Source organism: Anoplophora glabripennis, unplaced genomic scaffold, assembly GCF_000390285.2.
Source record: "Anoplophora glabripennis isolate ALB-LARVAE unplaced genomic scaffold, Agla_2.0 scaffold589, whole genome shotgun sequence".
In the NCBI taxonomy this organism is placed as follows: domain Eukaryota; kingdom Metazoa; phylum Arthropoda; class Insecta; order Coleoptera; family Cerambycidae; genus Anoplophora; species Anoplophora glabripennis.
The window spans coordinates 72,449-91,140 of record NW_019417707.1 but is presented as its reverse complement, the minus strand read 5'-3'; the positions used below and the strand labels follow the sequence as shown (position 1 = coordinate 91,140).

Here is an 18,692-nt window from a genome sequence, read left to right as displayed (position 1 = left end):
AAATTTGGTTTTCTACGCTAATTCTTCTTCTAAATCACAGCGGCTGTTTTCGCATTTATAGTTTTTTTCTTATCCGCTAATTGTTGTTTGTATCTAACCGCCATTCACTAATAGTGTGACTGAGACATTAATATGATTGGTGTGAAGCAGAACGATGTACGATAACTATATTCGGAATGAAAATATACTTTATTAATTTTATATGTAGCTGTCTTCCACTGTAATTGACAGCTTCATGAAAAATTTATAGACGTTACAGAAACAGTTGCTTACATATGACATAACAAAAGTTGTAGGCTATATCTAGGTTAGGTCACAATGGTTTTAGGTCCTATATACTATTTATAGATTGTTTATTTTAAATTGCATATTAAAATGGACTTTTATCAAGTTTTGTTATGTCAAATTATTTTATCTTTGGTTTCAGCAAAAGCGTGTGCAACTTGCTTTAGAAACGTCAAACACTAGCATGTATACAGAATGGATAAAGTAACGAATCAGTTATTCCGTTCATCAGATTTCATAAACATGTTTTTTTTGAAAAACTTAATACTATGTGTTCTGTTAACTTCTGATATGGATACTCTATTCAAGGACTTTGATCAATAGGAACAAGAAATTGCGAGCCTCGTAAGTTGCATTCTGATAATTGTACTTTTTTCTACGACCTTTATCAGAAACATGTTTTTAACTTTGTAAATTTACTGGAAACTAAAAAGAGATCAACACCTAGTATTTTGAGGCAGAAATTAAACAATTTCAATCTTAATCAAAAGGGTCGTAGAAAAAATATTTTTGTAGCTCAAGTAAAAGTTTTGTCGTTTAAATGAGATTCAAAAATTAAACGCCAAAACATCATTATACGTTTTCGTACACTTTGAAAGACGTTTTAGAACATCAAGTTTGCATGAAACATTACGTTTTTTTTATTAAGAGAGCGATATACCCAATGATTTTCCTACGGACAGCAAGCTTTTAAAAGTATGTGCGTTTTCGTACTTAAAGAGCCTAAAAATACGTTTAAGAGGTTCATAACGGAGTTATTTTTAACTTAGTCGGTAATACACAGATAGGAAACTTTAATGGTACCCATTATAGTTCTATTTGTTGATTGAGTACTTACTAGTAACTATATGTAGCATCGTTTTCAATATTTATAACCGGCCATTCATCCATCGTCTAATGTAAATGAAAATAGTTATAGATTTATTTATTAAGTAACCAGCAAATAATTGTCATTTATACGAAATCGATTGACTTATTGTTATATATTTTAGATTACTTTGTTTCTAGTAACAAAAAACATGTTGTAGGATACAATTTCAATTCAGTGGTGGTAAAAGTATATTTAATATCTAATATATCTTGTTCCTGTTTCGTTTTGGAAGTAGGGAATATCTTTGAGTACAAAAACAGAGAAAGATTACACCAATTTGAACATATTTTATGTATAAAAACTTGAAGAAAATGTTTCCTACATGATTTTTTATTTTTGTCGATCAGTTATCATGTTCAGAACTCTGCCCCAACTATCATCTCGATTGCGTTTTCTGTTTTCCGCATATTTGTATCAAATGTCTATATTTGTTTAAAGATTATGTTGAAAATTTTAAGCTAGCTCTAGAAATATTTTAGAATTAGTACAAATTCAGCTTTAAAGTGTCAGCTAATAAATTGTTGTTGGAAGGTATAGAAACGAACGAAAAAATTAATATTCCCTCACCCACTAAGGTCGGTGAGGTACAATATTAGGGAAAGTATAGCCCCTAGAACTTCGGGAAAAAAATTTGATTAATAAATCGACCAAAAGAAATCGCTGGAAATAGTTTTCAAGTTTGTAGCTCAACCGTTAGGGGGCTCAATCTACATACCAAAACGGTGAGTTGAATTTTTGTCAGAAATGTTTCCTATTCAGATATATTAAATAGTACAAATATGGATAGTCGGATTCATTGCGCATAACTTTTGTTATTGACATTTTGTTCTATCCTTTGACAGAAAGGGTGGGGCAAGTCCCTAATGTTTAATTAGAAAAATGCATTTTTTGAGGATTAGCTCATCTAAAGCCCATAGTGTTATACCTCGTTGGAAAGGTCTTTTCATGCTTTATCTCGTGGTGAATGGGTAATGTCATTTCCCTCTATATTTTTCTTTACATAAATTAAATCAGCACAAAAAATAATAAATATAGTATAAGTTTGAGATTTCTAACGAAAGTGTTTATTTATTGGCGATATTTATCCAAGTTTAGGTTGTTTCACGTTTTTTTAAAAAAGTGAAATAGCAGGATAAAACTTTTTATAGGTTAGTTTGAAGAGCATAAAAATAGCTACATTTTGACGTCAAAAAGGGGTCGATATCTTTTTTTGTTATCAAATTATCCGCAAATTAGTAAACAAAAGATAAATAATGATAATGATTTGAGGAACACGTTTTTGTTATTATTTTCAAGATTGTTATTGACTCGCTCAATCAAATTTTTTTTTCCGAAGTTCTGGCACCTATACTTTCCCTAATATCGTACCTCGTCGACCTTAGCGGACACCTTATATAAATAAATAATAAAATAATAATTTCTGATACGGTTTTGATGTGCGTAATGAATAATGGTAAAGCAAATCATTTTGTTTTCGTAAACGAAGTTAACGGTGTTCTATGTTTCAGTAATTGCCAGTTTATCGTCTAAATTTAGGCTAAACTAATGTAGAAAAATCAATTTCTTATAATTACATTTTAAGATTAACTAGTGTTCGGGTCAATATCCCGCAGAAATACACGTTTTCACGTTTATGAGACTTATTTCTTGTTGTTAACAGGCCATTTGCATTTATGTCAATTTCCAGTTCATTACTATTTAAATCAAGGGAAAATAATCCTAATTTCATTTCATTCATTTTCTGAATTCTTTTTGTAAAAGTTTAATTTCATATCAAATGGGCTGATACTTTAATATACAGCGTGTTCTGATTTATATCTGCACAGGACATTAACATAAGTAAAAAACAAATGAAGTTCGAACACGTTTTGTTAGATAGACCTTAGAAACCTTTAGAAACTTTATTAAAATTTAAAATCATTAGCATACAATTACAAACGATTTTGTTGTCATTTAGAGAAATTGTATTAGCATTTTTTACTGGAAATTTAAGAATCCGATATTATTTTACATCCATTAGCTTGGCCTACTACGAGTGAAAGATAAATCATACTTTGTTTGTACCAAACTGCCCTTTTTTTCGTCAAATTAATGAAAAATAATAAATTAAAAGTGTAAACATACCATATTTTTGGTTTATTAAATAATTGTACAAGAAATTATCCTTATTTCGAAAAAAATAATGTAGTAAAATTATAAAAATGTACCACAAACTATTACATTTTAAGTTTGAGTAATTATAAAGAAATCTGCGTAGAAATTGTTATGAGGGGAACCTATACCGGGTGATTCAGAACTTATCCAAAAAAAAAAATTCTGGATGTACAGGGGACCCTTACAAATAGAATTTTGTAAAGAAAAAATCAAAGAGGGCAGTTCGAAAATGATTTAAAAATACACTTCTGCACGGCACTGGAAACTGGTCCACTGTAAAACCTGACCTCGTACAATGCTACCGGCATGGCGGTGTGATAAAAACGGACAAAAACTTTCGCAAAGAAAGAAATATGAAAATAGAATATTTTATATCGGCAAATTCAACTGCTTTTGCCTTTATTAATTAATAAAATTTTAAATAATAAAATCATTTGACATACCCGATGTTACAACAATTGTTCAATATTTTATCCACCAATGTGTAAACACATTTGGGTCCGTTGTACTCAGTTTCTACGAACTAACACACATGTTGTCTTGTTTCACCATAACACAAATGCTTCACCATAAATTAAAACGATATCCATCAACTCCGAGTACACGCAAACCATTTTTGACACTATAACTACCCATTTTTGACACTAACTACTAAAAACCTATTGTAAACACCACAGATAACAGGTAAATATCGCAACGACGATTGCAAAATCCTAATTAGTATTCGGAGTCGCTGAGGCCACGTGGCGAATGACGATAGAGACTACAATTGTCCAACTATGTAGTGGTTGAATGTACTATAACTTCTGTTGAATCTAAAATTTTCTGGAGCTGGTCATAAATAAGGCCTTAGGTATATTAGAGCAATAAGCAATCAGATATTTTGATTGTTTTCATTTTTATAATAAAGGTTAATGTCTTAGAAAAAAATTAAAAGAAATGGGGCATATATTTTGACTCATTTCTATCGATTTTGGAACTTTTTCTTTTCTATTTAAATGACTGTTGGTCTATACCTCGAAACCGATTCGAGATATCGGATCTTCGTTTTAATATTTCCATTTATATCTTTCGGGAATATGTCAACATGTGAAATATCTGAGGTAAATAGTGTGAAAATGTCCTATATCGCTGTATCTTTGTACAATTGTCAGTAGTTAGTTTGTTCTCATGACCCATTTGTTGCTTGCCAGTGAAACCTAGTAGTGTACATCATGACGTCACCTGGCCCCTGCCCGGGTGACGTAGGCCGACGTCAGAAGCGCATGGGACCCGCCCCTTTCGCCTCCTTCGAGGACCTCTCTGACGAGGTGAGATCCCGTGTACGTATCACCCCAGACTAGCGTAGACCCACACTTATATTATTAATTGGATCTCCAGGATCATTGTGTCGGATGCTCTGTAAATTTACTACACTTTCGAAAAGAAAATTTTGCTACGCTTTCGATTACACATAAATTTTACTACACTTTTGAATTTATGATTTTCGAATGAGTGATTTTATCGAAGATTCACTAAAGATCTTTTAAATAAAGCATAGTGCTTTGTTTAATTCAAAACAAAATTTCAGTATAGACGGGACGTTCTCATTTTTCCTGGCGCATTCGCCATATTTTACAACTTTTTTTAAAAACTGACCAAATTTAATAGATACTTAATCTTATAACTTAAATTTCACTTATTTCAGTCTCGAAAATTTAATTGCTTCTGTCAACATGACACATATAAGTTTGACATAATGATTTTGGACATTCAAATATTAGTACGTAATTTAATTCTATCTTATGTATTAAAAAACCCTAACATATACACGAGGAGTACATACAGCATGTAAAACACGAACCTTAGATGTAAGACCTTCTCAAAACAGCTCGAGAGGTGGACCACTTGCTTAAACATAAGCACAAATTGTCAAGATATTGAATACGCATTCAATACACATACATTTAAGGATTAATTGTAAAAATAGGTGTATTAAATACGCGTTTTAAAGAACAACGTAATTTTAACTACTCATAAATAAAATACTTGCACAAATGTTCATGACTTATTAAAATAAGACATTTTAATGCTCACTAAGATGTTGAATACGCATAATGATATTGAATACGCTCTATGCTGTTAAATACGCGTCAGTGTCCTTACACTACACATTAAAAATACTCATAAAATACATCAAATTAAATGCATATATAAATTGTTACCAACTTCACTAAGATATTGAATATGCACTAAGTTAAATACGCATTTATGCCCCTACTTTATACAGTAATTATCAATAATTAATAATTTTAAATACACTTTTTAAACGTGTTGGATACTCGTCTCACGTAACAATGTTAAATAGGCATAAATATATGCTCAAATTCTCATGAATATATGTGTAAAGTGTTTTATTGAATATGCGTAAATTGTTTTAATACGCTGTATAATATTGAATACGCATTAAGCTATTAAATACGCATCTCTGTATATTTTAATCATTTCGAATGCACTTGCTAAACACTCTATTTGCAAAAAGAGATGTATTTAAATACGCTTAATATTTAATACGCATAAATGCACCAAATTAAATTCATATATGAATATTATACGCATTAAAGAATTGAATACGCATTAAGTTGTTAAATACGCATCCTTACGTTATACACCAATAAATTACAAGCATATTTTAATCACGTATATTTAAATACGCTTTTTAAATATTTCGCATAAGGTACTGTTAAATACGCTTAGATACACAAACTGTATCTCTGTTATCCTTCCAAAGTATGAAATGAAGTGTAAAATATTGTGCTCAATTTACGCTTTGTAGCACATCCATACACTACGCCCAGGGTTGGTCTTGATTAGTGCAGCGAATAATTACATTGTCCAATTTAGGGCCAAGGCGAACGACCCTTATCGGGCTTTCGATAGTTAAAGGACAGAGACTTTCACACTTTTTAAAATGGGGGATGGATATACTTAATTACTTTACTAATGTATTTGATTTTTTTTAGCAAATATCGATTGCTGATAGTTATATTTTAGGATAATAGAATGTGAAAGTGTATAATAAAGATTATTATTTTCGAATTGTGGTCCACCTCTTGATACAGCTGCATGTTCCTTTTAGAATTTCTGTATTCTGTAACTTGCGGGAGTGATTATTCTGCAAAATTAAAAATTTATTGAAATTTGCGGTAGAAGCAATATAAGTTTCCATCAAATTGTTTTTCCATTCCATTTACGTATTTAATTTTTGCATTAGATATTCCTAAATGTAACTTCATAATTACCTGTCAGCGATCGTTTTTTTTTTGTTTATTACTGTTTAAACTGTATTTAATTTAACGTTTCATTTTAATCTTAATATTCTGAGTAGTTGGTGGTTTCTAAATTTGGGATTACGTTATCCCATTCTCCTCAATGGAACCGATAGGGACGAAAAATAACGAATTAAGCTCGCGTGACTTATGCCATTGCATATAATTATCTGTTATTCCGCTTCAACACACAATTTCAATTATATCATATCTTTCCAGCAATATTTAGCAGTATAGCCGGATGATAAAAATTGTCACTATTTTGGATATAATTAACTGTCTACTTTAATTCGAGTATAACTAGCGGGAGAGTAGCTATTGATACTTCAGATATGTCTAAATATAATTAATAAAAAAAAACAAATACATGGTATATTGAAATTGTTGAGTAACGTAATCACGCGAAGCAATTTTTAAATAGGATCATTCGTCAGCCGAATCCACCAGACATATACCGGCATATACTTGTATAATTCACTACCAGACAGGGCATGTAGTCCGCAGAGTAGTTATTTCCAGAAATATCGTTAAGTTAAGAATCGCTTCGTCTAGCCGGCGATAGGCTGTATTCTGTGAATCATATATGAAAGCTATTACAGATATTATCGTTATGGGAACTTCTTCTCTTACTTCATTGAGTATTTCCAGCCCAAGAAGATTGTTACACTAATGTTTGATACGTCCTAAAAAAAATTTAACAGCAGTTTGCAAATATATCAACGTAGTAACCAAAAAATGCTTTAGTTCTTAACATTCTTCAACAAAAGCTCCAGCAGAAAGCTTCATTGTCATTAAAATCACTTTGCCAGTATACTATTATACTAAACTATACAATCCCTCATGAAACTAATATCACAATTATTGTGTATATTATTATTCCTTTATAGCTGGAGAGTCCCGAAGAAAAGTCCGTTCCAGGGTCGGTGGTGAGACTGCCAGGCATTCGGGAGGATGCGACACCCACGACCCCCTCCATCGTGGAAAGGGCACCGTCGCCAGCGTACCCCGTCAGAGGAATAAGCCTGATAGGGGTCATCAACAAGTGTCCCTCTCCCACCAACCCGGCGATGACATCTCTGACCTTCCAGATCAAACCGAATTTAAAGCCGACCACCACGCCCAGAATAGACATCTCGCGAGCGAGCAGCTCCTCGCACCACGACAGCCGCGACAGCAGTCCCGAGAGGGAGATATTCGACTCTCGGGATCCCAACAGTGCCAAACTCGGACTAGGCTTCAAGGAAGACGGCGCTCTAGACTTGAGATCTTCCACCGAAGAGCTGGATTTCCAAGACGTGCAAGAGAAGAAGAAGAACAAGGCCAAACCGCAGTCTCCGACCGTACAGGAGGACGCGTCCAACGTGAGGAAGGATTCGCAATGTTCAGACATCATATTGCTGTCGATTTCCGGCAGAACGTCACGATTGTCTAGCATCGGCAGCCAGGGTTCTGGTCAGAGTCGTTTGTCCAACGCAAGTCATCTGTCAGTTATGTCAGGCCAATCTGGACTGTCTAGGTCGTCCTCGCCGCATAAGATGGTGCTGGAGACTTCATTTTGTGGTACCAAACCTCCAGAAACAGCTAAATCAGACGTAGAACAACCAGGGACCAAAGTTGAATCGGAGGTAATGGAGAAGGTGCTACTGTCGAGAAAGCACGATCCTACCGAGGCGATTTTAGCTGAAGGCATATCAGTCGCCGTCATTGATAAGGCGTTAAATAAAGTACCTCCAGAGAAACCCTTACGAAAGACAGAACCACGCGTGGAAAACGTTAGGAGCGATGTTAAAATAAAAATAGATAAACCCGCAAGCGAGAGCAACAGCACGGAGAAAATCCCGAAAAGATTCGTTTCGGAAAGCGGGGTCGAATACATTTATATCCCTTTAAAAGGACCTTTGCCCATCGACAATGAAATCCCCGTAGCAAATGCCACAAAGCACGTAAACGTCGCGGGAAAGCAGAAACTTCGAGAGGTAAAGTCGGCCAGTTTTCAATCTAAAACTCCACTGATCAGTAAACCGCCAGATGTCAAACAAAAGTCAAAATCGACAACTCCATCACCCGTCATCCAAAAGAAAATCGATGAGCCAAAGTACATTCGAATTAAATTAAAGCCCGATTCATGTTACGACGACGGCGGTTTCCCACTCCGAGAACTGCGTAAACCGGATAGTTTGGAACTGGACAACGTCCCAAATATCGAAAAACCGAACACCTTCACGGAAAACACCTACTTACCGAGGTTGGAAAAGACAAGAAAATCCTCCACTACACCAAACGGCAGTCCAAAACTACCTCGAGACAGCGGAATTGCCGAGAGCAACATAGAAAGCGTAACACCTTCTCCATCCGTTTCAAGACGAAGTTCCTTCGCGTCGTTATTTAAAAGCAAAGAAGCGGTCATGAGTCCAGAATCTCCATCCATTCCCGGACACAAGAGGAAAAACACTTTAACCGGCATATTGAGGGAAGCTAGCGACAGCTTGCGGACCAGAAGTAGAAGTAGATCGAAAAGTAGAGACAGAGATAGTCACAAGTCTTCATTGTCAACGGCACCTTCCTCCACTGAGAGCATAGACAGCAAGTCGAAGCACAAATCCGTGTTGTCCTTGTTTAAATCGAATAAGAAAGACAGGATCAAATCTGAATCGGAGAATAGCTCCCAAGAGACTCTACCAAGCATAGAAGGTATAGGCAAAGTAGAATTCAAATTTAACGAACCTGGTATCTCGAAACTAACCAAGACACATTACGAAAACCCGTTAGATGCCGCTAGCGTTCGTATTCCGTTGCACTCGCCTACTTATTACGAAGAAAGGAACGTCAGCCAAGATTGGAAGACCTCTAGTCAAGATTCTCAAGAGACCGTCATTGAAGCACCCGCTTGTAAAAACGTAAACGTCGTCGTGGAAACCGTACCTCTACAGCAAGAGCCCGTGATTAATAAAAGCAGCGTTGTGAACAAGTACGGTAGTCGACAGAGCAGTACAAGTAGCGAGAATGTGGTATTTTCAACGAAACTAGGAAGCGACAATGAGATATTCACCACAAAACTGCCGAAGAAGCTACCGAAGGAACCAGAAGTAAAAACGGTCGTAGAAAACGGAATGGACTCGAACGAAATACTCAAGAAGGATATCACAATCACTAATTTACAAAGAGAAACTCAAGACTTGAAAAACGAACGTACTGAAGACAAAACTTGCAATAGTACCGTTACAAAATCCAATAGTATTAAACTGTTAGAATGTACTGAAAATGAAAACCTCAAACGAATATCCCAGATCTCCACCGGTGCATTAAGTAGCGTTAGTTCCATAGTCAGCTCGAATGCAGAAGAAGATCGCAACTCTTCCGAATCCGAAAGAGATTCCGAAGACCTGCCCAGAAGTAGAAAGGACCGCGATCTGAAATTAGACCTAGATATCTCGGAACCCGAGAGGAAAGCTATCGTCTTTCAACAGGACTCTTTCGAGGACGAGCTGCCGTACATACCGACCACACTGCCTTTAGAGAGGTCGGCGGCGGTGCCGATAGTACCCATTAAGCAACGATCGACTTTCGAGATAAAGACTTGCCCGATAGAAAGACCCAGGTCGACCACCCCGATCAATCCCAGCTGCCTGGAGGAGTACTGCGAGGAAGTGATGGGTTCCTTCAACGTCGAAAGCGTCACGAAAACCATAGAAAAACTGAAAATCTCCCTACCCAGGAACGAGTCCTTCGACGGTAGCAAGGTGAAATCCCCGCGGAAGAAGGAATCGAACACCAACTGGCAGGAGTTCGCGGAGAAAGGGATATCCGTGGCGACCCGCTCCACTCCCACGCAAGTCAGCGACACGCCGCCCCCGCTGCCCCCCAAGGGGCTGCAGAAGGCGTGGATCAACTTCGAGGAGATTCCGGAGAAAAGGAAGGCTCCCAAGCGGATACAAACGATACCCTCGAGGAGCTATATCGAGGTCCCGGAAAGCGTTCTGCAAGAAAGCGTGGTTTACAATTACGTCAATCCCGATGAGTGTAAATGCGAGTGCCACGAGATCAATGCCAAGGAGAGGGAGCGGAGAAGCAAGGAAGCCCACATGCCTGTCCAAGAAGACGAGCTTCCGCTCCTGGAAGACGACGTTCCCGACGAGGATAAGACCGGTGGTGATTGTTCGGAGAGGATGCGGCTGGATGTCACCGTTTCAGACTGTAGGAGTATCATAAGGTAAAGATAGTCCTTTCATATAACGATATGGTTTTATATATCTAAAGATGATCATTTTAATTTTCACCAGCCTGACTGTGTTCCATTTGTGTAATCTGTGTAATCCACTATGAAAGCAAGCAAACACAACACAAGATTATGGACGTGGAACATATTGTCGTGGGTTTTGGTAGATTATTGGCTCATTTGGCAACGTTGGGCGCCATGTCATTACTTTTGCTTGGTTAGTTTGTTTGGTAGTGGATTTAGTGCTAAAAGCGAACTAGAATAATTGTGTGACCGATTTTGAATCGTTTTTTGCAGTGATTCGTCGGTGGATCTAAGCACAAGCGTAGATCCACAGGATATAAGCTGCGCCGATGTATCTCTACGAACCCCATTCACCAGTGATCTTGGAATTTCCAGCAACAGGTCCAGCATTGTTTCGCAGGTGTGTATATTTGCACTGATTTACATATTTTTCAATTATCCCCTTGCGTTCGACTAACGTCAACCCTATTATTGAAAATTAGACAGGTACATGTATTGTCAACTGCCCCATTTTCTTTTGTTATACGGGTTTTCGTATAGCTAATAACTTTTCATTTTTTTACTTGAAAATGTCGGTTTCCAGAATGAATCACACTGTATGATTAGAGTTTGACATTTATGTGTAAAGTGTCGTTACTTAAGAAATTAAATAACAATTAACTATGTTAACGATATTGAAACAAACTTATTTTATTGTTTATTTGTTAAAATGGTTTTTTAGTGATCTCTTTCAGTTGTTTATCAGTGAAAAAAATGGAACATTTTATTTTATCCAAATTTTTTAAGACGTTTCAAAAGTTCAACCGTGTATTACCATCAGTTTCCTTTTTATTAGTTACATATGTCGGCATACACGTAAAATAAAAATACCCAGTACGGTAGCCGTAAGAGTCGACTGATTTATTTATTTTGTGCATTTAATACACTCTTTTGTTTACTACTTACACACTGACAATGTTGACATCAAAAAACTGTTACAATCAGTATAATAATACAACTATTTGTAATATAAACCAATATATAAACCTTGTGAAATGAATGTATATGGTTTATAAAACAGTGTAGGAAATATTCGAACAGGAAATTTTGACTAACACTGACTTGTTTCAAATATGCTCGCCCGAATTATGAAATGATAGAAAAACCATTGATGCTGCGCCATCTATTATTTTGATGAAGTTACTAATGTTTTTAATCGAATATCAATATGGTAGATACAATAATTAATTGAATTAGATTTTTAATGTGCCCCAGTTCTTGATTTGTTCATTTATTACCAAGAAAATTATACGACAAAAATTAAATACAGATATAAGTGACATTATCTGAAAAGTATTGAAATATTTGTATTGTTTTTGTGTATCTATCATGCCCTGGTATTTCACGGCGCCCCAGAAAATGCTCGCTTTAGGAAATACCACTATTACAGTTTTTCCCTTGAAGGTAAGTTTCTCTGAACTACGCATTGATGTTAAATCATTTTCCACCTGTTATACTCATGGACAAACAAAAATAATAGAAAAGTAGGCTATTTACTAAAAAAATTGACGTAATTTAACACTTTTTCTGGTATTTTGCACAATGGCAAATTGAATACATTTTTTTCAAATATCCCTAAATCCTACAAAGTGTGTTATGTCTTAATAATGCATTACTTATTTGTACCTACTGGCAGAGAGCGACCTACTAATCTGTAGGTGGTTCTACTGATGAATGATCTTAACTGTTGCGTGTGATTCAGTGGTGCTTGGGCTTTATTAGTCCACAAAGTAGTTGTGCCGTACAATATCATTAGAGAATTGTTTGCTTCTTATCATATCTACTGATTTTTAAAGAATTTCAAGGGAAAATATGTGCTAAGTCATTGTGTCATTCCCATGTGTATTATAATTCGTAATATTTAGATTTAAGGATGATAGAAACATTTTGTGTTAGAAAAATATTTTACTTTACCAAAGTTCAAAAAAAACTTTTTATTTGCACCTGATCACCAAGTTACTAAATACTGGATAATTTCAGTACTACATTTTCTTTCATCCATACAACAAATAATTAAGTTATGTAAACGGTAGGTAATCTATTGTAATTTTTTTTAGGATGAACATCAGTCCCCTGGATCGCCAAATGCCTTTCCCAAAATTTCTTAATTCCAGTAATAATTATTAATCAATGATAATAAATCACGATTTCCTGTGGCCATTTTTTTTATTTAAGTGTTAGGTAGTCATATTCAAATGTGTATATAAATATTGTTCATTCAATAGGATTGAATATAAATATATAATTTACGAATAAAAACCTTGCAAATTAATCAACTAGTAAGTGTATTGAAAATATTTTTGACCAGTTTTGCCCGCTTGGAATGTAATGTAATTTGGAACAATAACCCACGTAACTTTCATTGATCCCATTGAATAAACCAGACTAACAATGACCGAATCGTTTTAATAAGCCTTGTATATATTGTGTAAGTAGTAATAGTAGTTTTAAATAAGTTATTAAAGTTGTAACCTACATTGTTATTATTGCAATTTCTTGTTACCTTTATAAGATTGAATTCTACGTTGTTATAATTGTATTTCCTATTTATGTTAAGAAACAGAATCTTTCATATATTTACATTATTCAGAGATAAATAAAATGTTTCTGTCAATTTTAATTTGTATCTATTTTTTTATTTGATATTTTTATTCACAATATTTAAAATTTTTGATAATTTTAAATGCACCACCCTGTATATTCTATATATGTACTGTGGATTTATTGCAAAAGGAAAACTTACAATTTTTTAAAAACCTTCTGCCGTAAAAAACAACCCTTCTTGTCTTCACTCTTCAGTCTTCACTAAGAACTAGAAAACCTTATTATTTTTATTATATAGTAGAGCCATCTAGCCAGTCTTGCTGAACCAATTATAATCAAGTTGAATTGCAATAATCAAGTTGGCAATCTATAGATTGCTTTTTAGAATCGATTTTTGGGAAAACACTTTAGGGATTTCTTTATTTTTGTTACACAAACTTAACGTTTTAATTTTATAATTTCCGTTTCCCCTTTTTTAAGTGTATGTTTTTACTGACGTATTATTCCGTTTAAAATCTCAGTCAGTTTCACTAAATTGACCAATCCACATTAAAAATGTCCATGGGCGTAGTTACAATTTTTGCTTGGGGTGGGCGCAGGGCTGCAAGCTTTATAAAGGCCTCAAAAAAGAAAGATCTCTAAACAATGCTCTATAAAATTTAAACACGTTTTGATTTGATTTTTAAAAAAAGTCACGCAATCACCGCAAAGATGCTAGGGTGTGCACACTCCTACCCCTTTCGTTACGCCCATGAAGATGGCCTAAATCGCAGGTTACATAAAACAGTAATATTGAGTAAATGGAAATTAGCTTTGATGACGCTGTCTTAAGGTGATCAGAATCAGGCCCGGATCCAGAGACTGGTTTTGGGGGTGGCGCAAAGCACTTCTTTATCATTATTATTGTTGTTATTATTATTATTATTATTATTATTATTATTATTATTATTATTATTATTGTTGCTGTTGTTGTTGTTGTTATTTTTTTGATGACGTAAGGTGTAGGTTAGGAAGGGGGACTTGCATTAATATCGACTAACTGCCTGTTGTCGTTTGGAGAAATTGAAGATCTTTAAAAAATGTTGTGCTTTGGGGGTGGCGATCGCCACATCGCCACCCCCTCTGGATCCGGGCCTGATCAGAATTTTGAAATGTCAGGAGAACACAGAGTTAGAATAAAATTTGAGGATTATTGATAGTAAATATTATAAAATTAATTATTTCAATTTATTTAATATTTACTTATTGTCTTTACAGATGTGTGTTTACCATTTACCAGTAGGTATTTTAATAAATTAAGTTATAGTTAAAAAAAATTTTTGTAAATTAATTATAAATTTAAATTTACCACCGGATTTATTTCTGTATGTCAACAAGAGAGGTCGAATCGCGGTTCGTTGGTAATACAGTAGCTCTATATTATGGATTGTTTCGTTCCCCCACCGGTATATAATTTTATGGATGAGAAACTCTAATAAATTTTAATAAATATGTCAACTGTTGAGTTTATAAACAATATTACAGGAAAAAGAATTTAGAAACCATTGGTTTTATAAGCTACACTGTCCGATAAAAAGTAAGGGCTGACGTTTGCCCACTAATTTTGACGTTTGTTTTGTACAGCGTGTCCTGAGGGCGTTTCGATTTGGCATTTTGGGAAAAATAGTAGCTATTAGTATGTAACTAACTTAGAGTTACTCTGAACTGATATTAGCTGTTAATAGGTATTATTTTTGCTAAAACGAAAGCCCCCCTGTATATTTGTTGAGCCTGTAGCCCGTGTCAGACAATGCAATTTTGTTGTGGCGACAAAATTGCGGGGATAAAACTCACATAAACATAACACATGTTATGTGATAAAACTGTATGTTTATTATCACACAATGGGACAGAATTGCTGCAATTTGTTTAGTTTGCAGTAGTTACCAACTGTGCATTGTTTAACATTTAAAATTTCTTGTAAAGAATTATTTTTTATTCAAGCAAAACGTTGCAATGGATGAAAATTTAAAAGTAAATTGTTGTATAGCTTCAATAATAGTGTTACTAACAATAGCTAGGTTGGTAATAAACAATAATTTTGTGGTACGGTATAGGAAAGATAGCAGAATTTTCCAATTATCCTTTAACTCGAAGTTGTGTAATTTTTATTTTGAAATAGTTTGCTATTTGTGATGAATTTAACCGTTTTATACTAGTATTAATCTGAGGACAGTAAATCATTAGTGTAGACTGTCTGATCATATTTCAGAATCAGTTATTGCAATATTGACATTTCAACAAGTTGTTTTTTTTTAATATATTTATAAATTCAAATAAAGATACAATAATTTCTTTATTTTTATTGCCCAATTATTTCTCATTTAATTGTATTAAACAAAATTTCTACATGGCATTATTTTATTTCTATATCTTTCCGAACGTCTTATCACATTTTGATGAAATTATTAATTTACCTTTTAATAGTACCAATTCCATCAAACGTTGGCTTGTAAATCTTTTGAATTAAAGAAAAAAGAAGCGTTTTAGTACTTTTGCTGAACTCTGCTAATATGTATTACATTTGTCTGCAGGACGCAATAAGAAATAAAGTTTCCCGTACGGTGTTATTGTTTTCAAATATCTTTTCTTAGTTTTTAAAATAAAGTTGGTTTTTGAAATAAAAACAGAGCCGTTTTCGAAAAATTTACTACGGCCTTACAGGCAATATCTCTTGGACTATATTATACGCATAACAATAATAGGTACGCTTATGAAAGACACGCACAACAACAAGGACTTAAAAAAGCATAAAATAAACTATTTGTCTTTCTTCGTCTCTATCGCACTTTGGTCTTGACCCTCGGTAATACTCTTCTGGTTCTCCTCCTGCTCCCCAGAATACCCGAACTCGTTCCTCCTGGTCTTATCGACGGGATATATCCAACGCTGATACAAGAATATCAGAAAAACGATATCATCCCTGAAACAACCTATCCTATACATAGTCGGCATTTTTATGACAAACGCAAACATGTCGTCTATGAAGGTGTTCAAGAACTTGTAAGTCAACATCCTCCAAGGAAGGTGCGCCACCGATTGCAACTTGTAGTTGATGAACAGCTGCGGCGTCATCATTATAAAACCGAACGTGAGTAAATACCCATAAAGTAGGTCCAAAACGAACGAATACCAACCCTTGTGCTCTAAATACAACAGTGCGTAAACACTGTACCCGGCTAAAAGCGGGAAACACACCCACGACAGATACTTAAATGCCAGTTTGTCGTACACTTTGGTACTGGATTCGACGTACGAACTCTTATCTTTGAACGTTAAACGACCGTTCTCGAATTTGATGTCCACCACCTTCCATATCTTCCAGAATTCGATACCGAGCCCGACGAAGCACGAGATTCGAATGAGAGTGTTCGTTTCGTTATCCAACACGTACAATAAGACTACCAGAGACTGGAAGACACCGAAAAATACCGAACGGACCGAGAGGCCTTCTAACGAGTTCCTGTTGTTCCAAAACTGTATGTCGTTCTTAAACGCCAGAAGCTCGAAAACGGAGTGAACTATAGAAACTAAGACGGTAATACCCAACAAGTAAGGGTTGGTATCCAATAACGTTTCTTTCAACGTGTCCTGTTCTTCATCGGACTGGCCCGGTTCGTTGTCGCCCCAAATATTCCACATCTGTCTAGTGTGTTGGGCAGCGTACAATTGCCATTTGAAAAGGCTCAACGGTTGAAAGGTTATCTGGAGGCTTAAACTATCGTTTAGAGGTTTGTAATCACGGGCCATGTTCCAGAAGTCATTCGCAAAGAGCACAGGTTTGTAGAACTTTCTGTCATCGCTGAATCTGATGTACTGGTCTAAAGGTGCAGGCACGGAACCATATGTCCAAGAGGTTTGGTCCGTAACTAGATTTATCGTGAAGTTGGGGTGCCAATGGGAGATAACCTTGCCGTCTTCCACTTCTATTTTCTCGCTTTCTCCGGTTAACAGATTTTTTGTACCGCTGGATTTCAGTTTTTTATACCTGAAAGGAATGATACAAGTTATAGCGATGGCAGATGTATTTTTTAGAACAGGGTGTTTTCCAACTTTTTAACTCCATCACAAAATGATAATAAGTGAAAAAACATAAAATAAAAACTGAAATAGTGTAAAATTTATGCACTTAACCTATTTAAATATATTGTTATCAAGTACAATAACTGATTATTAAGTGCAAATAAAATTCGACCTTACTGAGGTTTTAGTTGGCATTAACAGATTAATTTATGGAGGCCATAAATATTACACAATACAACAAGATCAGTTGTTTAAACTTTTTTTGGAAGGTGTAAGGTAACAATTTAAGAACAGTAGCAAATATTGATTAACTAAAGTAGGTACTGGAAAAATTTCAGCTAATTTTCATAAACTTAATGTTTATTACTTACCTATTTAGCTGTTTCATTACAGAAGACATCTGGTTTCGTGCATAATTCTCGGCTTTTGGATCAGGGCTATAGCCCGATCGTGTCAAAAATGCGTGTAAGAAAAGAGATCCATTATTTCTCATATTTGGCGTCACTGGAACGGACTTCTCTATGAAATAAGTCCCATCCCCATTAGGGCCGGATGACCAGTCCCCATACGTTAGACCCTCCTTGTACCAGAATAGATTTGATGGATGGTAATTATTCACCGTTTCATTTTCTGATAAATAAATATACAAATTTAATACTGTTCCTTCTTGAAATATATTTCTGGCGGGTGTGTAAGTCACTTGGGTGCCCTTTTCTGTAACTTTAGGGGCCTGGGGTCCACGAAAGAATGATGAAATGAAGTATATTATAATGCCCCTTATAATAAGGGACTTTACTATACCAAAAAAAGATTCTAATTTGCTAGGTTGCCGCTGTAATTCGGTTGGCTGTCCATTTTGCTAAAAATATATAGAAAGTGATTAACCTGAATTTTACAGACGATGATTATTTACGTTTTCCGTGTTTGGACTGCCTTCAATTGCTCTTTGGGTTGCTACGGTATTATTACTTACAGACACATCTGTATCGTTTTTCATTTCACTCATTTCATTAATTAAATAAAATTAATCTAAGTGCGCAACAAATGACACATACCCTCGAATGACAAGTCAAAAGTAAAATGAAGTTAACGAACGAACACGGAACACGAAACAAACAAGCTATTGGATCACCTGCTTTCCATTTACTTATCATTTCAGATCTGACAAAGTTCTATTCAGTTCAGTGCA

General features: G+C 35.1%; 2 protein-coding genes across 2 annotated transcripts; one reads left to right on the top strand and one right to left on the bottom strand.

Annotated features, from left to right (window-relative positions):
- The first annotated feature begins 540 nt into the window (after window positions 1-540).
- Window positions 541-13,398, top strand: LOC108915319 (microtubule-associated protein futsch). The gene is made up of 6 exons (XM_023456475.1): window positions 541-630; window positions 4,504-4,620; window positions 7,506-9,503; window positions 9,549-10,828; window positions 11,132-11,258; window positions 12,955-13,398. The coding sequence occupies exons 2-6, from the start codon at window positions 4,525-4,527 to the stop codon at window positions 13,003-13,005; spliced, it is 3,552 nt and encodes a 1,183-aa protein (XP_023312243.1). The 5' UTR covers window positions 541-630; window positions 4,504-4,524; the 3' UTR covers window positions 13,006-13,398.
- Window positions 13,399-16,113: 2,715 nt separating this feature from the next.
- Window positions 16,114-18,578, bottom strand: LOC108915333 (cleft lip and palate transmembrane protein 1 homolog). The gene is made up of 3 exons (XM_018721340.1): window positions 18,417-18,578; window positions 17,875-18,362; window positions 16,114-17,468 (listed from the first exon to the last, which is right to left on the bottom strand). The coding sequence occupies exons 1-3, from the start codon at window positions 18,507-18,509 to the stop codon at window positions 16,241-16,243; spliced, it is 1,809 nt and encodes a 602-aa protein (XP_018576856.1). The 5' UTR covers window positions 18,510-18,578; the 3' UTR covers window positions 16,114-16,240.
- Between the last annotated feature and the right edge of the window lie 114 nt (window positions 18,579-18,692).